Raw genomic sequence first — 23,599 nt, 5'->3', positions numbered from 1 at the left:
TGAGGTTAACGGTTGGAGTCGATGATCTTAAAGGTCTTTTCCAACCCAAGTGATTCTATGATTCTATAATTGTCACATCCTGGATACGCTGCTACCCTTCTGTGTGCTGCTAATCACAGTAGTCCTAGAGAGAACACATCACTTAAACCTGGACTATTAAAAAAAGTATAAAAGAGCAAATATAATTAGGATTAGGATTATATTTGCTCTTTTATACCATGCATCTTTTTTTTTTGTGATTTTGATTGGCATTTTTTCACCCAAAATGTTTCACGTAGAACCTGTGGATACTCCAGTGAAACGATTATGCAGACAAAATCGTGAAAGGATTTGCAGACAAAATATAAAAAAGCATCCACCTTTTACACCACCAAACTAGACACTCGATGCAGCACTCCCTTGGTTGAAAGCATGAGTTTTGAGACAACAATGTCGATTTAATTTTCCAAGAGTTCAGAGCTTCTTGGATTTAATCAGACTAAAGTTTCTCTAAGAAAAGCAAGTCCAACAATTTGCAACAGAGGTGCTGAGAGACTTAAACCTTTTCCTTGGAAAGAAATCTTCCCAGAAGTTACTGTCAATAAATACAGTGTTAATTAATTAATCAGGCTAAAATCAGAGAGCATGTTATTTAGACAGACTACAGTCATTCAAATATCAGCTACATAGGAAGAAGCAGCATTACCACAAAAGAAGTCCATTACAAAAGAAATTGAAACTTATGGAAGTTTATACACCCTCTTAGCTTCAGATTTGTAGAGCTGTCAGAAACTCCTCCTGCACAGCAGAAATGAAACTGCAGCAAAATCTGAGGCTATATAAAACCCTCCTCCCGGGAAGGTGGCCAGCTCACTCATTTGAATCTTCACCTGCTTCCTCTTCATGCTTTTTAACTATCTTTTCAAAAAACAACCGACCTTCCTCTGTAGGTTGCCCTCAGGCTGCGTTTTCAAGATCGTGCATAAATTTGAGAGCTAGAAAGAAAAATTTCAGTGCTTACACCCCACCTGGCTCCGAGGGCTGGAGGCCAGATAAAACCCCAGCGAACAGGCAACTCCTGGGAGAAACCACCAGACCTGTCACGTGAAAGAGCCACCATGCCTATTCTTTTCCCCCCCCGAGATGATGCGCTTTCACCAGCATCTCCCTGTTGTCTCATCCCTGATGCTCCTGGGCACCAACAGCAACACCTGGGCGTTGGCTGAAACCTTCCTCCTACGTTCCTCAACCTGTTTGCTCGGACACGGCCGGAACAGCAGATTTGTTAGCTGACCTTGGACATGACACCAGCATCTTGCCTTGAGTGACCTGAGCTCAGTAAGATGGATGAGCTGCGGCATGCCCACCCCACTGCCAGCTGATGGCTCTAAAAGTCAAAGCACATCTGCCCATGAATGGGTTGTCATCGTCCATCGAGAGCAACCCCAGAGACATCATTGCTGGTGCCCCTCATCCTCTGGCTTGCACACCAGCAATTCTGGCCATGCCACCAGACACCCAGGCCGTGGTGCTTGTGAAGCTGCGGGGAGAGGACACATGGGGAAACCGTAGCAGGAGTGAGTGGGAGAGGGTCAAACCAACCCGTGTCACAAGTTTTGGGGACAAGCATCACTCTCGTCTCCCATAAAATCTTGCACTTGCTTCCTACACAACCCCGCAGGGCAGGGAGGCTGCATGGCGCTGGGACGGTGTCTCTCTAAAAGCACTGTCGACTTGCTGTCCATCTGTCCTGGCCATCCTGAGGAATCCTGCTGCTCGTCTTGAGAAATCCACGTCCCCTTCCCCATCTCTTAGCGATGCAAGCAGGGCTCGGACCGGCACCCTTCGGGTCGGTCTAGCAGGGACGTTTTTTAGGAGAGGAGGGACAGGAGCATGGGCGTCACTCCGCTGGATCCCAAGGAGCATGTCCTGCAGGTTTTGGCAGCATGGGGCAGCTGCGGTCCCACCTGGGAAGAGGACACAACCCATCTGCCCATGCGTGGCTTCCCTTACACCAACACGAGCCAGGCTGGGGTGGATCTGGGCAAGCAGCCTCTTCCTCCCAAAATCCGCCTGCGTGACTCTGCGAGGGGAGATGGCCTGAGCTCGGGGACGTGGATGGCACCAGCCCCAGGCTGTGCAATGGGCTCTGGTCTCCATGCCCAGCCCTGACCCCCGCAGTGGGGCTGTACAGGGACACCAAGCCCCTTCTTCGGTCCCCAAGGCTGGGCACCTCCATCAGACACATTCCCAGGCTGAAAGCACAAGCTCAGATAAGGTCTGCTCAAAGAAAGGTCTTTATTGAGATGTTGGCTTGGACAGGAGGCACTTGGGGCTCTACAGGTCTCGGGGGGACAGGGACATGGTCCCCCCCAAGCTGCTGGTTTCTAGGAGAGGTTTCCAGGCACCTCAGAGCCTTGTTAGCATTGAGATCAGAGCACACCCCTGCCCGTGGGGCCAGCCCTTGCTGCCTGCTGTCACGACAGATGAGGGCAGAGCTGGGGGTGCAGCACCTTGGGACCACGGAGGACCGTGAGCTTTGGGGTGTCCTGAGAACTGAGGGTGATGGCTGGTTTTTCCTCCATCCCCCACATCGCCCCCATCAATAAAACACTTTTTCCAGGTAGGCGTTCAGGAAGATCCCCGTGGGGTCCAGCTTCTCCCGGACGGAGCAGAATTTGGGGAAGGCTGGGTACATCTTCTCAAAGTCCTTCCTGGTACAACTGTGGGCCTGCAGAAGAGAAAGTGTCCCGGGGGGGATGCTCATCACTGGGGAACGTGTCGCTGGCCCTGGGCCCCCATCACCACGTGCTGTGGGAAGCCCCTGCAGAAGTGGTGGGACCTCCATCCCCTTATCTACGTGCCCAGGGTGGGTAGCAAACAGGGGAACGCCATCTCCACGAGGCACCCATCTCCCCCTGGGACCAGCCTGATGTGGGGGCCCTTCTCTGACCCCCACTCAACTGCAAACCCCCACCTTCCCATGAGGAGCTGCGATGGAGAAGGGGAAGGGACCCCCTTCTGCAGACCCACCCCTCCCAGAGGAGCGGGGCTGTCGGTACCTTTGCCCAGTGTGGTCTCCCACCGTGCTTCTTCATGATGCCCTCGTAGGTCAGCCAGTAGTTGAGGCGGGGGACGTTCTTCCCGTAGGGCCTGGGAGGGAGTCGGGCAGGGAGGGCATTAGTAGGGGCTGTGGGGGGGTCTGCACACCCAGGAAACCTCCCCAAAAAAACCCCACACTCATCACAGGCTCTTTGACCAGCACCGGGTGATGGAAACCCTCTGGGTACCAGCATGCCACCGGCACTTGGCCAGTGGACCCTCACGTAGGACAACATCCTCAAGAAACAGGGGTGGGTGGCTCTAGGGTGCTCCAAGGCCACCCCATCCCTTCTGGCTTGGTGCCTGCAAATGTCTGAGTGGGGTGAGCGGGCAAAGGTGCAGGACCTCGTTTGATCCAGCTCTCCAGTGCCAGCCAAGAGCTGATGTCGGTGCGTTTGAGCTGGGCGTTTGCTGCTGCCGGGTCTCTGGGCATGGCTCCTGGTGCACCAGCACACTGACCCGAGGAGGAAGAGGAGGAGGAGGAGGAGAGGGGGGTGGAATGGGGACATGGCTCACCTGTACATGATGATGTTCATGTAGCAGCTGTCTCGCTGGAAGCAGGGACTCAGCCAGATCTCGTCCCCCCGAGCGAAGCGCACCTCCACGGGGTAGTGAGCCACCATCTTGGGGTTGTTCTCCAAGGCAGCCTTCAGCTCCAGCAGAGCCTCCTTCGTCTTCTCACTGCCCAGGAGAAACCCCCAGCCCCAGTTAATGCCAGCATGGGCGCAGGCAGCTCTCTTTGGGTTTGAACCCCCATCCCTACAGCTCCATCCCTGGCCCCATGCTAATTCAGGGAATGGCTTGGCACGTTCCGGCACATCCCTCCCATTGCTTTGGGCTCACAAAGCCCCAAGACATGGTGTGGCATGGATTTGGTACCCCAGGACAGGGATGCAGAACAGTCCCCATGCTAAGCTTGCAGGTAGGAATGGTGCCTCCAAGCCAGGTCCCTTTCTTCATGGCTTTGCTCCTGCTCCAGGCAGCCTGGGCTGGGGCAGAGCACAGGCAGGGGATGGCACGAGGTTCAGGCACTCAGCCCGGCTGGGGATGGACAGAGAGGGTCTGCAGAGCCATTTACATGGGGATGGCCCAGTCCTGAACGTGCTGCTTGAAGCGACACTCGTAGTTGAAGATCTTGTAGCTGATGGCGATATTCTCCACTCGTGAGCTGAAGAGGAGCCAGAAGAAGAAGCGGTTGATCCAGCACACCAAGCTGGGCACGAAGGTGCTGCAGGGGAGAGAGCAGGAGGTGAGATCTGACCCCAGAGCTCCTGCCCAGGGATTTGCCAAGGGCAGGCTGTGAGCTGTGATGCCACAAGCCACAGCCCGGGGATGCTGGGCAAGGGGATGCCCTCTCAAGGGCCTGTAAGCAAAGCAGCAAAGCTGCAACCCTCCGAGGGTGCTGGAGCCCATGGGGTCCTGCAGCCCTGCCGGGAGCTTGCCTGTGCTCACCCCACCTGAGCTTGGAGCTTGCACTCTTGCCCTCAGCTCCCTCCTCCTCCTCTTGCTGCAAGGCAGAAAAGGGGTGCTCGGTCATCACCTTCGCTCCCCCTTGAGACCTCAGTGCCTCCCAGTGCCTCCCAGGACCCCATGCCCACTGGGCATCCTCGCACTGGGGGACTGAGAGCTACTGGGGACAGGGTGGAGTGGCAGGGTGGACCCCTTAGAGTCCTAAGTGGCCACAGTCCCTCTTCTCCCTCTTCATGGAGTCCAGCCTGGCTTTCCTCTGCCACCAGGGTCCTGCTTCCCAGCCTAGCCTCCACGACCTGGCTGGATCTCCTGTCTCCACCCTGGTGCTCAGGACATGCTCACAGCCAACACCGTCCCCCAAAAAGCTCCTTTGCTGCCGCAAACCCGCGCCGCCTCGGCACGCTGCTCCATCTCTGTGCACACGAGAGGGCAGTGCAGCCCCAGACATCAATCCCAGCCCAAATCCGCTCCTCCTGCACAGGAGCTTGCTTGGAGGAGAACAAGCATCTCCTTCTTCCCCAGGGATGCGGGTGCTCCAGGTCACAGTCTTCCCTTGCCATTTTCCCTGAGACTCCCAGCAAAGCAGCACAGGTTTCAATGTAGAGATGCAGAGAACAGATCTGGATGAGGCCACCCCACCCTATTTGTCCCCAACCACTGCCCAGACCATGCCCTTACCTGATCCAGAGCAGAAACTCCAGCAGATAGTAGCCAACAGCATAATCCCACAACCAGCTGGCGGAGGAAGAGGGGGGCTGCAAAGCCAAGCAGAGGAAGATGATGGTCATTAGGGAGTAGCAGGGTTTGCAGCTTTCTTGCCAGCAGGCACGGAGGTGGGAGCACATGCCTGGACCAGGACCAAGTTGGGAGCGGGGGTTTGGAGAAGGGCACCCCAGGACTCCCCAAATCTCTCTCCCATGATGAAACAGGGCCAAATCCAGTCCCAGGAAGAGACCAGGCTTTGTCATGAGGATGCGGAGAGCTTGGACAGCCCCAGCTGCATTCCGTGTCCCGGGACCCCCAGACTGTAGAGCATGGGCAGAGCCCAGCCCAGCCCCAAAATGCTCTTTCCCTGAGCAGCCCCCCCAGCAGCCCTTGCATTGCAAGCCCACCCTAAAATGCCGGCTCTGGGAGGGCACCCAGTTTTGTGCACGGGCCCTTCTCCCTTCCCGCATGGAGCCTGGCGGGACCTGCCTTGTTGGTGGGATCCTGGTAGATGACGCTGACGTTCTCGCTGTGAGGGAACCACAGGAATCGGAAGTATTGGGATCTCTTCAGGTGGTCATCAAGGTGATCGAGGACCTGCAACAACCAGAGAAATGGGGGCTGGTCAGTGACTGTCGTGTGTGTCCCCCATGGAGCAGGGATCCTGGGAGCAGGGCTTGGAGGCACCTCGGAGGACTCCCAGGAATGCTGGGCAAGGTCCAAGGAGTCTGTCTGCAGAGTCTTGGCAAGCCTCGGGTGTCAATACAGCCCAGCCACACATCAAGGGGCTCATGGAGACCATGGACCCAACATCTGGGGAAGGGAACCGAGCATGCCCATCATCTCCCCTGCCTCAGCCGTGGCAGAGCCCCCCGTCCTGCAGATGCTGCTAGGGCTGCATCTGGCACGCACCCGAGCTCAGACCCCGCATCCTCCCGCAATCACACCTCTGCAGCCCCCAAACTGCTCCATCAGGCATTCCCAGACACGAGGCAGCGCAGCCAGGGCTGGAGGGCCCCCCTCCAGCCATCAGCCATACAGTGGGGCATGCTGGGGGCTACCGAAATCCACCTCCTGGTCCAGCGTCAGGGATGCCCTCCCCAGCTTTCACACCCTGGCAGCACAGCCCTCTGCGGCTCTGGAGCCCCGGGGCAATGAGGCATGGAGCTGGGATACAACAGGGGATGGAGCCAGAATGCGCTACATGGCCCTGTCCCAGAGACATCCCCCGCTTCCAATGCAGAACTGCCAAATTATTCATAAAGACATAAAAAAGAGCTTTAAGAAAGGCAGCTCCCTCGGATAAGCTGCCTGCCAGCAGCCGAGGACAGCGAGGTAAGGGGAGTCTGAGCGGGCAGGGGACTGGCAGGACAATGCAGGTGATGGGGCTCGAGGGGGTGACCGCAGCCCCGGGACATGCTCAGCCTGTTCCCAGGGCCAGCAGGGTCCTGTCCCAGGGCTACTTGGAGGAAACCCCGCTGCCTGACACAGCAGCACCCGCAGAAATGAAAAGACCCTTCAGCCCTCGTCCCTTCTCCCTGCCTGTGCGTGCAAGGGTGGAGGGACCCTGTGCTCACCCCCTGCATGGTGCTAGCTCAGTCAGGCCAGCACTTCTCCCTCTTGCAAACAGCCTCTCCAACCTGCTCTTCCTGCAGAGATCTCCCATAGCTTTGCAGAAAGACTTAAAAACCCAGCAGCTTTGCTTCAAGGAGTTTGCTTGACCCAGGAGAAGGTGCAATGACCCATGGATATAACCCCAGGAAGGTCGCGGCAACCTTAGCTGTGAAGCTGCTCCTTTCCGGCTGGGTCATTTGAGTTATTTGTCTTAATGAGCTATTAATCACGAGGCTGGGCCGCTTCAGCACTGAGCATCTTGCTGTGACCCTGCCATAAGGCGAGGGTCTTTGTGGGGTCGCACTGCCGTAACATTAAAGCAGGTCCTGTTAAAGCAGGGAGGATGGGAAGACAAATAGTGCATTCCTGTAACTGGTGAGAATTAATGCCAATGCTGTTGGCTTCGTCTTCACATCTGCAGCTCCCCAAAAGCCACAGAATCTCTCTAAGATGTTCCCAAAACAGCCTATTTTCTGACCAGAGAAGTTCTTATTTTGGAAACAGTTAATGATTGTGCAAGTAGAAGCAGGGCAAAAGCTACGACCCCACGTTTTCATGGGTTTGGTTTAGGAACAAATGCATCGAGGAGCTAAAACAAATGGGGAAAAGAAGGATGCAGCTTTCCCAAGGTGATCCTGCCAACGTCTGTTTGTCTTCCAGCCGCCGCGTTTGAGTGCAGAAGCAAATTGCTAGCGGGGTGACCTTTTCAATGTGCGCTTTTGATTCTCGTGATATTGGTCTGAAGAAAATAAGCCCGCGACTTTGTAGGATAATTACAGCGCAGCGGGCGAGGGCTGAAGGCAGCGAGCGAGCCGGCTTCGGGAGCCCTTGGGAACATTGTCTGCTGGCTGAGTGCCGGAGTCGGAGGCAGAGGTTGGGCAGTGGAAATCTTGTTGCTGTAACGTGGCCAACGTACACAACGGAGATGATCCTGGAGCATGCAGAGACCCGGGGGATTTTGCTTGTCTTCAGTTTCCCTCCCAGGAGCCCAGAACAAATCCCTTTGCTTCATAAAGGCTGGGTCAAAAGAAGCTGCTTGCTTGCTTGCTTGCAAACGCCCTCGGAGAGCTCACTGAGCTGAGGGTCAGGCACCCTGCCTGCTGCAATGCAGGGTTGGTTGCTCCAGATGGTCCTCGGGGAAAGGACAAGCGGCAGATGTGGCCAAGGTGCTGTGGAGGACGAAGCACAAGAAGTCACTAGCACATGTCCCGTAGGTCTCTCAGAGCAATGAAGGGGAGCCAGGGAGCATGGGGAGCTCACATTTTGGGAAAGGAGACGGATGCTCAGCCTCCCCCTTTGCCTGCGCGCTGCCTGTGCCTGGCAGGGTCCTACCGCGTCAGGGGACGGCGTCTGAGCCCTGGTTGGAAGAGTCATGTCCATGCACTGAGGCCAAGAACAACCTTTCTGGCTAAGAGGGACGAGGTCAGGCCCAGCAATGGAGAGGGTGGGTGGTCTTGGGGGAGTCGGGCTTGAGGGATCCATCCCAGGTGCCTGGGACATCCCCCCAAGGGTTAGGGTTCAAGTTAGGGTTAGGATTAGGGTTAGGGTTAGGGTTAGGAAGTGGTAGGCTCAGACCAAAAGAAGGACTTCTTCACCCACCAAGTCGCTAAGCTGTGCAAGTCTGCAGGTGGCTAAAAGTTTGCGTGGGTCCAGAAGCAGATCAGAGACCCTCCCGGATGAGAAAATCATTGCCTTATTGCATACATAGAAACCACCTCCAGCTCAGGAAGCCCCAAAGCTGCAAAGATCAGGGAAAGAAGTATCATATCTGAGTCTGACCCATCCTCATCCTCATCAGCCTCCCAGCAGGCCTGGAGGCTGACTCCATCCCTGCCACCATCCAGGGATGCTCTGCAGGTCTCTCTGGTGACCTCAGCTGTGCAACGAACCCTCTCGGTCCCGTGCCTTGTTCCTGGTCGTCAGCAGCTAGAGCAGCTGAGTTTATCCCAGTGATAAAGATAATCACGAGGCCAGAAAAGAAAGCATGCAGATCTTATATAACCACAAATCCAAGCCTGGCTCCTCTGACACATATATTATTTGCAATGTCTTAGATAACTCAGGCTTAAATATTTCAAGCAACCTGCTCCCTTGCCATTATTCTCTTCCGCCTCGCTGGGCCACTCGACATGAAAGCCGGAGATCTGGAAGCAGGCGAGGAGCAGCGATGACCGAGAATTGATAATGGCATTAATATTTATAGAGTGCATTCTCATTTCACCCTCCTAACAGCCCCGAGGGACGGGGAAAGATGGGCTGAGCTGTGCAGGGGGCATAGCCCAGGCGGACGATGCTGAGCAGGGTAAAGCTCAGCCTGGGCTACCTGCCCTGCTCAGGATGGGTTATCCTGCACGTGAACTTAAGTTTCCTAGCTAAAAGGTAGATTAGGAGGTGTAAAACAACTCTCAAGCTGGCAATTTGGCTGAGGAAAGGTGCTAGAGGATGCAGTGAAGGTCCGAGCAGTCTGGCAGGGTGGGTGAGGACCAAGCCTTAAGGAGCTGGCAGGCTCCCACCACATTAAAACATATTTAAATGCATCTAAAGCGGGGAACTCCCTGCTGCAGGACACCAGGGAAGTCACAGCCCAGGAAGCAAACAGGCAATTCACAGGCAAAAAATACTCCTGAGCCACTAAACACAAACTCATCACCTCTGAAACTGGAAACACCGGTAATGAACTCACTGCAGGCTGGAGAAATATCTTGGCGGGTTTCCCTTATTCCTCTGTCCTCCCTTCCTAGCTCCCAGGAAAAATAAGACCCTGAAGTGCTCCGGCTCTCGACTGCTCTGGTGCAGCTGCTCTTCGGGGGGTGACAGCAGGCAGGCAGACACGCTAACGGACTCGGGTAACACGCGTGGACCTCTCTGTCCACCTCCCGGTAAGCCCAGGGGCCCATGGCATAGCACAAGGACCACTGGGTTGCTTTGGATCAGGGCTTATGAAGAAGATACTGCACAAGTGCGTTAAATTCCCGTTCCTGGTGGTGTTCAAGCCACCCCAACGGGGCACTGAATAATTCAGTCCTTAAAAAATTAAGGACAGTGTTTCTCAGAGCTTTACTAGTGCCGCAGCTCGGATCAATCCTGCAACAAATTTTGCTGCTTTTGTCCAAGGACTATTTATTTTTCATGAGCCCGGCTTAACGAAGGCTTGTGCTGTCCTTAGTCAGGGCTGGAACTGGACCTGTGAGACCCAAATGAGACAACGGATGAGGATGCTGCTGAGGATGGACCAGCGGGGATGTCAGACCTCACAGGAGGACAAAGACGATCAGTGGTTGAAGCAGATCCAAGCTCCTGGAGAGGTTCCTTTCCACCTCCACTGGTTCATTCCTCCTGGTGGACTTCATGCCTCAGTTTCCCCACCCAGAAATCTAACTCCTTCCAGTGAACGCAGTGAGTCCACACAGCATTTAGAAGGCCACCAGGTCTTTCAACTTGCAGGTGGCCCACTTCTCTGTAGGCTTCAGCCTGTGCGATGCTGCAGCCTCCAGCGATGATCTGGTGCCGGAGACCTGGGACAAGCTGGGTGATCGCTCAGCTCAAGGCAGTAGGTGACATCCCGATACGGCAGCTGTGCCAGGCTGTCCCAGCCGTGGAGGGGCTGAGCATCAGATGGAACAGCTCGCTCCATCCAACTTCCCAGCTCCGTGAGGGTGGGAAGGCTCCAAGGAAATGCATCCAGCAGTTAAAAGGAGTTTATATAATGGCAGAGACAGGGAAAGTCGGTTTTGATGTGCCCCCAGGAGAAAGAATTCCTTCAGATCGCTCTGTAGAAATGCCCACTGGGCCTTCAAAAGGCTTTCTGAGGGAACCACATCACACCCACCGTTGGCCACAGAGCCACGTGGAGACCCAAGCTCGTAAAGCCCAGGAGATGCACTGCCCCAAAAAAGGGCATTTCATGCCTTTTTCCAGGGAAATGAGCCTGTCTCAGCCTGGTTCCTGTCGGGGATGGAAAGCTGGGCTGGAGGAAACCACGCTCCAGCACTGAGCATCTCTGTACCAGCATCCCAGGACACCGTCCCCAGCGTCTCAGCTGCGTACCGAGCAAGGACCTAAACTTCTCCTGCTCTCCATGGTTGACTAAGTGCCCTTTCACAGGCTACATGCAAGATGTTGTCTTCAGGAGGGACATGGCCACGAAGAGGGGACAACAGGGAGAGGATGGATGGTGGGACAGCAGAACTTGCCGAGGAGGAAACAGCATGTGAAACCTTCAGAGCCATGCAAGATCCTGATCTATGAGAGAGCAGGTCAGAAACCTTCCTCAGAAAGCCACCTCCCTTGGGGATGTCCCAGATGGGCCAGTTACTAGTGCCACACACCTTAGTCTGGGTGATTTGGGCCTTTGGTACGACGGAGACGGACAAGTCCAGCAGCAACGTGACAATTGGTTTAAAGGGAGTTTTCCATCACACGACGCAAATGCAGCTCTGGGGTTGGATGCTGGTAAGGGATTTGTTCAGTCTGGCCCTTGAAATGTGTCACCCGTCACACTCCTTCTCATCCCCAGCACGGTTTGTCCCAACTTCAGCTCAAAAAAACCCAAGAGTTAAACCCAACCTTTCACACTGGAAGACGGAGAGCCTCATCCCGAAAAATACCCTGACCTCACACAGAAGAAGGGACCAAGTTATTATCAAGAGCACGAGATGCTCATGGACTATTTTAAGTGGCCCATCTGTCACTGGAAAAAGCAAGGCTGTCTGTTAGCCGAGCAGCAGGAGACAACAAGATGGGAGAAGGCACTTCCTCGGAGAGCACATGGCTCGTGGGAGCAGCCATGCCCGGCGGGATGCTACTCCTCTCCTCCGGGACCCAGCTAGGCACTGCTTGCCTCGGGGGATACTGGCTCAGCGCAGGCACAGTCTTCTCCCTGTTCTTGCTTAGCCCAGGCAGCACATCAGCTCATCAGACCAGCCCAGGATTTCCAGCAAGGGCAATTTTCTCCAGCTGGAACATTAAATCTGCATTAGGCTTAGTCATGCGTGCCTGGAGTTACCAGATCTCCGCTGACCTGCCGGCGCCTGCGAACACCGGGTTAAACGGAGCAGAGGCGTTGGCTGATCCGTCTCACGGTGACGTTTCCCATGGAGAGAAGCAAGTGCCGAGGGCGGCAGCGCTGACGCCTGCAAGCTCCTTCAGCATCTCTAACTTGATTGCGCTGGAGCCTCCGTGCTCAGCCCCGCTGCGGCTGATGATGAAGCTACCGGCAAACCTCCATCCCTGCTCCGGTGGGACCGCTGGCATTGCACAGCCCGACGCAGCTCCCCACGGCTGCGGCTGCCCTTCCCCTCGCTTATCCCTGCCTGCAGCGAGGCTCAGGCATTGCTCACGAGACGGGGGAACAGTTTAAAACCCACGGGGTTGTACGCAAGGGATACAGCTGGAGGAGGGGGTCCAATTTCTGTCACCTCCGGGCTGAGTCAGGCAGGGGACAGTTGATGCTGAGAAGGGAGGATGATGCTGCAGAGAGGTCAGGACACGGGGACATTGACAGGGGTCTCGTAGTCCAGCCTGTTCCCTAAAGAGGGCACTGGCTGTCCTTCCAGAGGGCCAAGCAACTTGCCAGCCCCAAATCTGAATCGAAGGTGAAATCAAGAAGAGCAGGGGAAGCGTTTTCACCCTCCTCTCCCCTGCCTCGGTCCCACCGGTGCCACGCAGCTCGCACCGGCCAACTCAAGCCCAGCCAGGAGGTCTCTCCTGAGCAGGAGCCCTCTGCTCTCCTGGATCTCAGGTTTGCAATGTACCCCATGCCAACACATCCTCTCCAAGCTGGGGATCATGCCTAGGACAGCAGGCAGCAGTGCCTGCCTGCCTGCTGCCTGCCAGGCAGGCCAGCCCTCCCACAGCAGCCTCCCGCAGCACGGTGGTCCCATCTCCCCTGTCAGGATCCAGAGGATGTCTCTGAAGGACACAGCCATGTCCCAGCTCAGGGTCACTCTCCGCAGCCCAAGGTGAGCACAGAAAGTCTTTGGCAGGTTCCTGAGGGCACTGGAAGCCACCAGCCTCCTCCTGCAGCCACGAGCCGCCCCAGGGTGGCACGGAGGCTGATCTGGGACAGTAAAATCAGCTAGTCGAATCTCAGGCTGGATAAATGCAAAAATCTGCATCAATCTGGACTAATTTTAAAAGAGGAGCCTGGGAACAGCTCAGGGGTGAGCACGGCAATGATGAAGGAGGTGAGGTTTCACGTCACCTTCACACCCCTGAGCCGTCCTGAGCCAGATGTGGAGCTGAAAGCAGCTGGGAATGGACACAACTTCTCCCAGAGATGGTGCCTTGCAGTTCTCAAAAAACACCAGGAATAATAAATAAAGGAAATTACTTTCATCTCCGTGCATTTCCCCGCAGCTCTCCCTCTTTGCCCAGCTCCCCGAGGATGGACAGCAGAGGGGTGGCTGCAGAGGGTCCCAGCGCGAGGTGCAGAGGTCCCACCTGCTTTTTTTGCGAGGACTGAAGAACTCCTCATTGTAGACTCACAGAAGCTTGGCCTTCCCCACCCAGCCTCCTCCCAGATTTTGTGGCCAGCGAAGCTGCCAGAGCACGCTCAGCCCTCACCCCTGCTCCATGCAGCCCCCCTGGGAACGAAGCAAATGTCGTCCCACAGCACAAGGGGACTCAGCACCCCCATTTCCCACCGCCCCACGGGCTCAGCTTGCAACCGCGCGAGGGGCTACACCCCAAACCCTGCTTTGCTCCTGAACGTCAACTGCACGATGCAATGCACGCCTTGCTGCAGGTCCCGACCACCCACCTGCCCTACGTGGTGCCGAGGTGGCCCTCACGAGTACCTCTCCTCCCCATCCCACTACCCGCACTGCTCCGTTCCCAGAAGATGCTGTTCCCACCCACGGGAAGTTAAAGTGGCATTTGCTAAGAAACATGGCTTCGCCTTCCCCTCCTTTGTCACCCTGGAGATGTTTCCAGCTTAAAGGACACCGTGAGGCACGCCACGAAGATGCATAAGGGGTGCAACCTACACACACGTGTGGGATTTTCCACCAGAGCGTAACTACTTCCCAGTCTTCCTCCGACCGTGTCACCTCACCGAGAACTTTGCTTATCCCCAGGGAGGCTTTGAAAGCGTCGCCCACGTCGTACCTCGGTGAGGGTGGAGGGGAAGGCCACCTCGTGCAGGTGGAACTGGGGCACGCACTGGAAGGTGACCGTGAGCACGACACCCAGGCAGCCGAGGTGCAGGCGGGCAGCCTGGAAGATGTCCGCGTTGATGGACTCGGAGCACTCCAGGATCTCCCCCGAGGCTGTCAGAAGTGTGAGTGCTACGACCTGCCGAGAGGGGAGCAAAGCTTCAGCGAGCGTTCAGTGTGTCCCATCTCCATGCCAAGACCCTGCAGCCACCCCAAAACTTAGGGCTGGGGGCTAAGCAGGGAGACCCCCATACCACGACCGTCATCACAGGGTGCTTTCTGCTGAGCTTGGCTCCACCAGCCCCCTCTCCTGCCCCCTTTGATGTAGTGACATAAAAGGGCCCTTCTCTCTCTGGGGGATGCTAGGAAAAGCCATCAAATAAAGAAGTAAAACTCCCCCAAATTACTTCACTTCTCCATAACCATCGGTGGAATCGCCATACAGGATTTGAGCTAGGAGTGGAGGGTTTTCGTAAGTGTCTAGTTAAAAACAGACCTGGGCCCTGCAGAGATTTGGTTCTGGGGGGCTCCAATACAAGAAGAACTGCTTTCCCTTTGGTACCGAGCTTATTCATCGGATTGTGAGACCATAAAGCACAGGGACAGAGGAGTTTTGAGCTGGATTATGTTTTGACTGGCAGATGAGGAGGTCCCACTGTGCGTGGGGGACCTGGGGGTCCCCCATAGCAGCTCCACGCGGGGGGACAGGGCCCCTCCTGCTTGCAGTGTGCTCCTTTCCTTACCCCAGGGCTGAGCACACCAGACCCAAACCGGGTGATGGGACATCTCCCCTGAAGCCCTTAAGATGCTGATGTCCGTGCATCGACACGCTCCCGACCCGCCTCTCACCTGGGTGGGGAGGATGCCGTGCTTGATCCCTGTGTTGTGCGTCCCCGTCCCGATCACACCGGCCGCTGCCACCTCAGAAACGGCTCCTAAGCTGCGGGCAGACGAAAGGGCTGGGTGAGGACCTCAGCGCGTGGGACACGGCGTGGGGCACAGCCCACCGTGCCAGGCGTTACATTGCGTGCAGATCCTGCACAGAGACACCTCCAGGACATGTCCCCCTGCCCCAACGAGCAGGGTTTTCCACCCTTCAGGGTACCCTGCAGCAACGGGTGGGTTTGTTGGCCATGCGTGCACGTCTCCGTGGGACATATCTATCAGGATGCTGCTATAGTCCATGGGGAGGAAGAGGGAGCTGGTGAGCCCAGGTCACCATGGTCAACTGAGCTGTGTCCCATCTCGCAAGTCCCCATCTCTTCCCATCAGCCTGGAGTGACTCACTGGGGTGGAGACATCCCTCCCATATGCATTCAGAGCAAGGGGTGAGGAACCTGGGTTTACCCCAGAAACATCATTGTGGAGCAGGGCTGGAAGCAGCATCCACAAGCACAAGGTCTGCAGACCAAGGTTCGACCCTCCAACCATGGCCAAGGCGGGCACGTGAGGATGGCAGAAGGTTGAAGCAAACACTGCGCTGTTCCTGCCATTTCCCCCAAATGCTCCTCCAGCTTCCAACAGCTGGGGAGCAGGGACCTCCTGAACCAGACGTGGTTTCTACGACCATTGCAACCCTCGGTGGATTTGCCCTCCATGAAGGAGTCCTTGCTCACCCTACCCGCACCGCTGGCCGTCTGCTCAGGTGGGGCTTATTTCTCTGAACCCTCACCCCAGCCTTGGCCAGGGCTCTGGCAAACTCATCACTTTTATCGACAGAGGAACGCAGATATTGAGCTAGACTGTAATTAAAGAGCAGTTTCTTCCCTGAGGTCAGCAGATGAAAGAGATTGAGTGTGAGAGATGCTCTCCATATGGCTCTATCCTTTGCAAACCCGTATCTGAACGGGGCTCTCTCCAAGCCCTCGGCACGACACCCGCTGCAAGGGAGAACCACACGTGTTGGGGGCAGAGGAATCAGCTGTGATCAGCTCGAAGCATCCCACCCTCTGCCCCCGGATTGCCCTGGACCCCCAGCCCATCACTTCCACCTCCTCTTCTGGGGACAGCAGACATCCCAAGGCAATGCAAAGCAAAGATTCTCCCATGCCTCCCGCTAAGATATTCCAATGGCTAATTGCCCTTTGCCACCAAAAAATCATTTCTAGCCTAATTTTGTCTACCATCAGCCTCCTTTGCCCGCAGCTGCCTGCTGTCAGCCTCTGCCCCGTGCAAGGCATCCCTAGGAGGGGTGGTCTCATCTTTTTAGGGCCAGGGAGCGTGGAGTTTTGCTTCGTGACACGGAAAGGACCAGCCTGGTGGGTCCAGTGAGAATAACAGGGTTGGTGTGGAGATAAAGGCTCCCCTTGTCCAGCCTCCTGCTCCCAGGCAGGATCAGCTACTCCATCGTGGAGGGGCTTGACCTGCGGTCTGCGGGACCCTGGTGGAAGACCAGATCCTGAAGTAAGCATCCCTATTCCGCAGTAAAAGCTCTTCAAACATCCCTGTTTTGCCACGTCCCAGCACTTGATCTGGGGCAAGGATGGACAGCTGGGAGGACGCCCAGGGATGGCCCCACGCACGTGTCCCACTCACTTGGCCAGGGCCAGCCCGTGCTTGCTCAGCTCGACATTCAGATCCGAGAGGAAAATCCCACCTTCCACCGTCACTTGCTGCTTCTCCTTGTCGACCTGCAAAGGATGGGATGGGAGGGCAGAGGGGAAGGTCACACAGCTCAGAGGAGAAACACCCCATGGAAAACACCTCTGCTCTTACCAACGCAGCTGATAATGTCTATACAGGAGAGCCACGTACCACGAGGGACTTCCTCCATCCTGCGCTGCCACCTCTCTCAGACCTTCACCCAACCCAAACCACGTCCAACCCAATGGTGCCACTGGTTCCTGCCCCTGGTCCAGACCCTGCTCCCCTCTGCTCTCCCCGGTCTCAGGGGTGTGTAACCTCTCCCATAAACTTCTCCTAGGTGTTGGTCAATGCAAGGGAGAAGAAACTCCCCCAGGAAAGCTCTACCTTCAGCAAACCTCTTCACTCTGCCCTCCTGCCTTGCTCAGCCAGCTTCAGCCAGCTCCTGGAGGAAGGAGAGCTTATTACCATTAGGAGCTATTCATCCCGCTTCTGGCAGACAGAGCTGTCAGGGAGGGAGCCGTTCCTTAATTAATTATTGCTGTTAATGACCAGTAATGATCCAGCTCTCCAAATATGCTGCTAGAGTCAGGATTTTTTCATCTTCAGCTGCACACATACGCACGCATGCACGTGTACAGAAACACGCGTGCATATATAGGCACAAATGCATGCACGCACACATGACAGGCATGCACACACATACGTGTGCATGCACACGTGACACACAGGTGCATACACATATGTGTGCATGCACACGTGACACACAGGCATGCACACGTGCCCAGAGTCAGTTCTCTCAGTGTTTATAGCCAGCCAGCCATGCAGCCCCAGCAAGAGCCCAGTATCTCCCTACATGCCAGAGGTCTGGATGCAAAGCAGAGGGCAGGAAAACCTCTCAGCGGCTCTCATTTTCCCAAAGTTGTTCAGGATATGATCCACAGGCAACCAGGAAGAGCTGTTTCCTTCCCAGTGTCATCAAGTGAAGCAATCTCCCACGGGGATATTTCCCACCTGACACAGGAACAAACCATGGACCACAAATATCCAGCCGGGTCTCTGCCGGGCTGCTGTGCCTACGGCACCTCTGCAAGCTCGCATCAAGCGAGCCGCGAAAGATGATCCTGCCAGGGACCTCCAGCAGCCCATGCTGCGATGAGGACAGCGTGCCAAGGTTAAGCCCTCGCTGAACGCCCGTGGGGAAGACATCACTTCTGGGCATTTTCATAGCTGCTCCATATGCTTCCAATGCACGCGAGGTGCTTTTACACCGGGAAAATGTGCGTTCCCCAGTCTTGCACCAGCGTTTCAGGGTCTGGTTTGGGAAAACTCCTGGCTGGGAGGAGAGGAAAGCCTCTCCATCCTTTCACCTCCCACCCTGGGTATGGCAGCATTGGCACAATGCCTCCCAGCCCTCGGTGGCCGCACAAACAGCGGTGCCACCACATTTCACAGCCACCACGCCACCTCCCAGAAGCCGGTCTCACCTTGAGGACCCTGTTCATCTTCCCCATCTGGATCATGAAGTCGTCGGTGCAGGCGATATCCGAAGGAGAGTGACCGCCCCCCACCACCTTCACCCTCTTGTCCCGCTGCCTGGCCATATCCAGGATCTGCAGAGACAACCAGAGGCGGCCCTGAGCATCCAACATCTCCCTCAAAGCTGTGAGCTAAGGGCGGTGGCAGAGGCACTGTGAGACATCCCAAGCTAAAATGTCACCCATGGTTGACATCCATTTACTTGGGTAACTCATCATCTGGGCTTAAAATCACCCCCGGAGCCCACACATCTCCTAAGACAGCCCTTGGGATCATCCTTGGGGGTTGGACTAGGTGACCTTTAAAGGCTCCTTCCAACCCAAACCATTCTATGATTCTATGATCCCAAAAGAGGCGATGCCCACCTGAGACACCCTAGGGTGACAGAGGCATCTCTGGGGTGACAAAAATGACACAGGACTCCCACCCCTCAGCATGGCAGCTGGGGCAGGCAGGGGACCCCAGAAGGATGCCAGAAGCTGGTGCCCAAGGAACAGAGTCCAACTGGGGCCAGGCGTGCCAGTTTTCTGCATCTTTTAGGTGTTTGACACATCTGCTGGAGAACATGTGCAGTTCTGTAGGATGGGCCATCTCCTGGGGCTCAGGGAAGGACTCATTCTGTCACCATCTGTGACATGATGGAGCATCACAGCCCTTCCTGGCCTTTCCTCCTCTTCATTTCTAACGGATTGTCTCCTGGAAGCACCTTCCTTACCTCCCGGATTTCCTCCACTGAGGTGGGCTGGAAGTACAGCTCCGGAGAGGAGCCATAGGTCTTGGCCCAGTTCTGGAACTTGACTCCTCCTTGGCCATGAACCTGGACCAAAAACAAGAGCTAAAGCAGAAGAAACCAAGTGCCTCCCCTGCTTTTCCACACAGCCCATCCTTCATCTGCCAAGACCACTGTACCAGAGCCAGGTTTCCAAAAGGATTAATTATTTATGGATACAGAGGTTCATCTCAGCCCCTGGAGTCTGTAGAGCAGAGATGTCTCCATGTGAGCAAGTCAGCCTGGACTCCTTTTGCAGTCAGTGGGGAGAAGTGGGAGGACCCCCTGGGCTGTTTGAGACATCTCCCTTGAGCGCAGCCCGTCCCTTCCTCCTACGGCATGACGTGTGCTGGGGTCCTCTGGGTTTGCATGGCCTCTTCTGCTCTGGTCTCCTCTCAGACCTGGTCTCAGCACCCATACCTACCTCGTGGCCCATGGGCATGGCCTCATGGCCCATGGGCATGGCCTCGTGGCCCAGTGTCCCCCAGATGGCCTCATCATGAGGGGCTGACTGGGACCAGGTTGGGAACCTCAGCCATCCACCCTGAGACACTGTCCCCAGGCCTGGCATGAAGGGGTGCAGCCCAAAGACCCAGCCCCATCCCATCTCCAAGCAGGGGTTAACCCAAGGCAGGGCATCCCCGGGGTGGTTTGGATGGGTCCTGGCTCGGGTGGGCACCTCCACGGCCATGGCCAGCCCAACTGGGGCTTGGGCAAGGAAGGACCTGGCGTAGGGTTGGGGACCAAGCCCCAGAGAAGATGGTGAATCCCCCCCGCCCCAGGCAGGACTGGATCCAACGTGCTGCCCCACCAACACAACCCGTGTCCCACCTTGGCTGCAGGGGAGGATTTATTCCCTTGCCACCTCCTGCGGTCTCCTTCCTCCCGTTCCCTCCAGCCTCCTCTCCATCAGCAAACCCTCCACCTTCCACCTCCCCAGCCAGGCTCCCTCCTCTGCCCTCAGCTCGTTTTCCTTCTCCCCATCTCTATGATGGGTTCAAGCTCCCATCCAAAAAGCAGACCCCCAAAACTGGCCAAACTTCTCCAGGGGTGCAGAAGGGGCTCTCCCAGGGGTGTCTGCAGCATCCTTCCCCCCTGCCACCCCCTTCCCTCACCACCCCAGCCCCCCCAGGTTGCTTTTAGGGGCTGGGCAGGGCAGGGACAGTGGATGGCCCATCACCCTGCCCTGGGAGGTGACACTGCCTGGAGCCAGGGCCATCAGGAAGCTATTGCAGATAGCCCAGATAGCAGCGGGGAGCCCTCCGGGCGAGGGGAGATGGGGCTGGGGCTGCCCCACAGCATCCCCCATGCCAGTTAAAACCCGGAGCTGGTCTGTGAGCCAGGGTACAGAGAGGGGGAGAGAGAGAAAAAAAATAAAAAAAAAAAACCTACCCAAAAGAACAAAATGGAGGAAACTGAAAACCCACGGGTTAGAAAACACTCCTGTTCAGCAGCCACAGCCTGACCTGATTTATCCAGGGAATCTGTCGGCTTTCCTTCCCTCCCTCTTTTCCGAGACACCTTTCCTATTTCTCATCACGGCGATGTTGGTTATTAAATCCATCTCAAAGGTGGAAATAAAACCGCATCATCGCCCTGACCACGGTGCGTGGCTCCACGCTGCCTGGACCACCCTTCCCATCCCAAAACCTGAGAAATTCCCCTCTCGGCTGCCTTGGCTTTTCCTTACCATCCCGTCGGCCTCTCCGCAAGATGCTGCTGGAGTGAGCGGGACTCCGGCTGCTCCGGCACTGGGGGACAAGGAGCGATCCTGGCCGGTCCAAGGCTGACAGAGCTTGTTCCTGCCCTGTGGGTCAACAAGGAGCTTCTCTCCAGGCTGGAAGGATAATGAATAACAGCCCTCCCCTTGGGATTTGCCTGATTCCCTGGGGGAGGAGAGGGGCTGAGCCGTTTGCTCCCAGCTGGCAGAGCGGGATCCGGGCACGGCTTTGAACTTGGGGTCCCGCGTCCTACAAGGATGCTGCAAACTCCGAGGGTTTTGGGGAGAAGCCGCTTCCCTTTTGGGGGTCCTCGCCCTGGAGCGGGTCCCCTGAACCTGCAGCCTTTGCACTGGGCAAGCTGGCAAAGGGGTGAATAGGGAAAAGGCCCTGCCAAGTTTAGGGGGACCTGGCAGCGGGTGCACGGGGGGGGTTCAGGCAGTGAGCGATGCGACGGCCTCGCTGCATCGCATCGCCACGTGCAAAATGGGCGCTGGGGGTCTTTGCTCCCTGCCTTGCAAGGAGCAGGGTGCTCCATGCCTTGCACGCTTGCCTTGCACCCCAAACTCTGCATTCCGACCGGGAGCAGAAGGGGGGGGACAGGATCCGGCCGGGTAATGGGTCTCATCTGAAGGACGGGCGAAGAGCGGCGATTTGCAGGAGCTCTGCATCGCTCTGTGGCTGCGCTTTGGTGATAAGCAAACCCTTCCCGGTCCCTCATTAAGGAGGGGATGATAACGATTTTTCTGAGCCGGCTAACTCAGGCAAGGTGACCTCCGGGAGCACCGCTCTGAGCCCCGAGCGGGCAGGGAACCATTGCTGCGGGCAGCTGCCTTCGCAGGAACCTCGGAGTCCCGGCCTTTCCAGCACAATCACGAAGCGGGGAGGGGGGGGCAGAAATTGCTTCTTAATTACAGAGCAGGAGCGCTGTGCAGCCTGCCAAGGACCTCACAGCACCTCCAGCAGCTTTTTCCATGGCTCTTCACATCTACCTTCAAAGCTCCTTGACCTGCTGACCATCCTGAAACCCTGCTGATGTTTTCCTGGCTGCAATGCAGCAAATTAATGAATAATCCTCCGGCACATCTTCGAGCCCAGATAGACGCCAAGGGGGCCAGCCGATTGGGGTCAAGACACCTCCGCGGCTGCCCAGCTAACAGCTCCGGGTCCAAGCGCTGTGCAAAGGTCATCGAAACCTCCCCCCCCAAAAAAAACCCCACGGGATTATTCATTAACAGTGCGGGGTGAAGGGGATGCACGCAAGGAGGGACGCAGCTCTCCCCCACCGCCTCGGTTGCCGCCAGCTCTCGCCTGCATCCAGGAGGGATGTCACAGCTCGGCTAATTCCAGCTGAACAGCAGGGAATAATTCAATTAAAGGATGAAAGGAAAAAAAAAAAAAGAAAAAAAGAAAACAGTGGAGTTTTGCCAGGTGTTGAAGCTATTGGTGAATTTATTTGTGCATCGATGACATTTTTGGTGGGATGAAAAATGCCCCGGCGCACCGTGGTGTCCCCCGTTTGCACGGGGAGAGCAGGGCTGGGGACCCTGACACAGCCAAGCTCTCCTGCACTGCCAGGGTGACACGGGGTTACCGGCTGCTGTGGCCTGACTGGGCTTCTCCAAAGCGGCCAAAATGGGGATGGGAGCTGGGAGAGGCCGCTCTCCGCACCCTCGCTGGCACCTCTGCAGCTGCTGGCGTTGAGCTGGCCCAGCAGCGGGGTCCTGCTGGAATCTCCTGCCTTTGCAGCTACTCTCTTCACTGTCACATCTGCACCACAAACGGCCGACGCGTTCCTAGATTGCAATGCACTCCCAAATTGCAGTGCACTCCCAAATTGCAATGCGTTCCCAAATTGCAGTGCGTTCCCAAATTGCAGTGCGTTCCCAAATTGCAATGCACTCCCAAATTGCAATGCGTTCCCAAATTGCAGTGCGTTCCCAAATTGCAGTGCGTTCCCAAATTGCAATGCACTCCCAAATTGCAATGAGTTCCCAAATTGCAATGAGTTCCAAAACTGCAGTGCATTCCCAAATTGCAGTGCATTACCAGTTGCAGTGTATTCCCAAATTGCAATGCATTCCCAAATTGCAACACACTCCCAAATCGCAATGCATTCCCAAATTGCAACGCGTTCCCAAATTGCAGTGCAATCCCCAACTGCAATGCCTTCTGAAATTGCAATGCATTCAGAAATTGCAATGCTCTCCCAAATTGCAATGAGTTCCCAAATTGCAATGAGTTCCAAAATTGCAGTGCATTCCCAAATTGCAGTGCACTCCCAACTGCAGTGCATTCCCAAATTGCAACGCACTCCCAAATTGCAGTGCAATCCCAAATTGCAACGCATTCCCAAACTGCAAGGAGCCTGCCTTGCTGCTGCACACGTGAGGCTCTGCCTCCAAGAGCATGCAGGAGCATGGAGATGGGATTTGCCCAAAAATTTGGCTTGTGGCCGGAGCCTTCGCCCCTGTCCCCTGCCTGTCGCGCTCCTCCCCAGAGCTGCCGGCGCTTGGGGGGCTCCCAGAGCTGCTACCTCCCCTACAGCAGTGGGGAAACTGAGGCAGGAGTGCTTTGCTGAAGCTCTTGGAGTGTCTGGGCTAGGCAGAAATCAGGTGGCGTTCGGTTTTTTGCCTTCTTTCTTCTCCGTTTAAAAATAAACCGGTTGAAATTTAATTATGGGCAGCTTTTATTCTTTACTTCACAATCTCCAAGGGCTTTTTTCTTCTTTTCTCTTTTCCGAGTTAACTGCTTCCTTTCCGAAACGGGGCCAGCGAGCAACGTCTGGAGGGGAGGAGGACAGGACCAGAGCTGGACCCTGTATGGGAGCAGGGAGATATTGTCCCTTAAGCCTCACCACCGGGCACAACCAGGGTCCCACCGTGTCCTCCCTGCAGATCAGCACCCCTGCTGCCAGCACCCATGGGTGCCTCGCAGCCTTTGAGGGAGAAGCCGATTAAAAGCAG

At 56.1% G+C, this 23,599-nt stretch overlaps 1 protein-coding gene across 1 annotated transcript; it reads right to left on the bottom strand.

Moving 5' to 3' along the window:
* Positions 1–2,581: 2,581 nt before the first annotated feature.
* On the bottom strand, positions 2,582–19,378 carry LOC127014577 (L-gulonolactone oxidase-like). Its single transcript, XM_050894020.1, has 12 exons — positions 19,340–19,378; positions 18,862–18,963; positions 18,095–18,220; positions 16,560–16,654; positions 14,874–14,964; positions 13,978–14,163; positions 5,746–5,853; positions 5,230–5,306; positions 4,160–4,309; positions 3,598–3,762; positions 3,042–3,132; positions 2,582–2,710 (listed from the first exon to the last, which is right to left on the bottom strand). The coding sequence occupies exons 1-12, from the start codon at positions 19,376–19,378 to the stop codon at positions 2,582–2,584; spliced, it is 1,359 nt and encodes a 452-aa protein (XP_050749977.1).
* Positions 19,379–23,599: the final 4,221 nt, after the last annotated feature.

Source organism: Gymnogyps californianus, chromosome 3 (assembly GCF_018139145.2).
Source record: "Gymnogyps californianus isolate 813 chromosome 3, ASM1813914v2, whole genome shotgun sequence".
Lineage (NCBI taxonomy): Eukaryota > Metazoa > Chordata > Aves > Accipitriformes > Cathartidae > Gymnogyps > Gymnogyps californianus.
The sequence above is the reverse complement of the archived record's forward strand: the minus strand, read 5'-3'. Positions and strand labels throughout refer to the sequence as shown.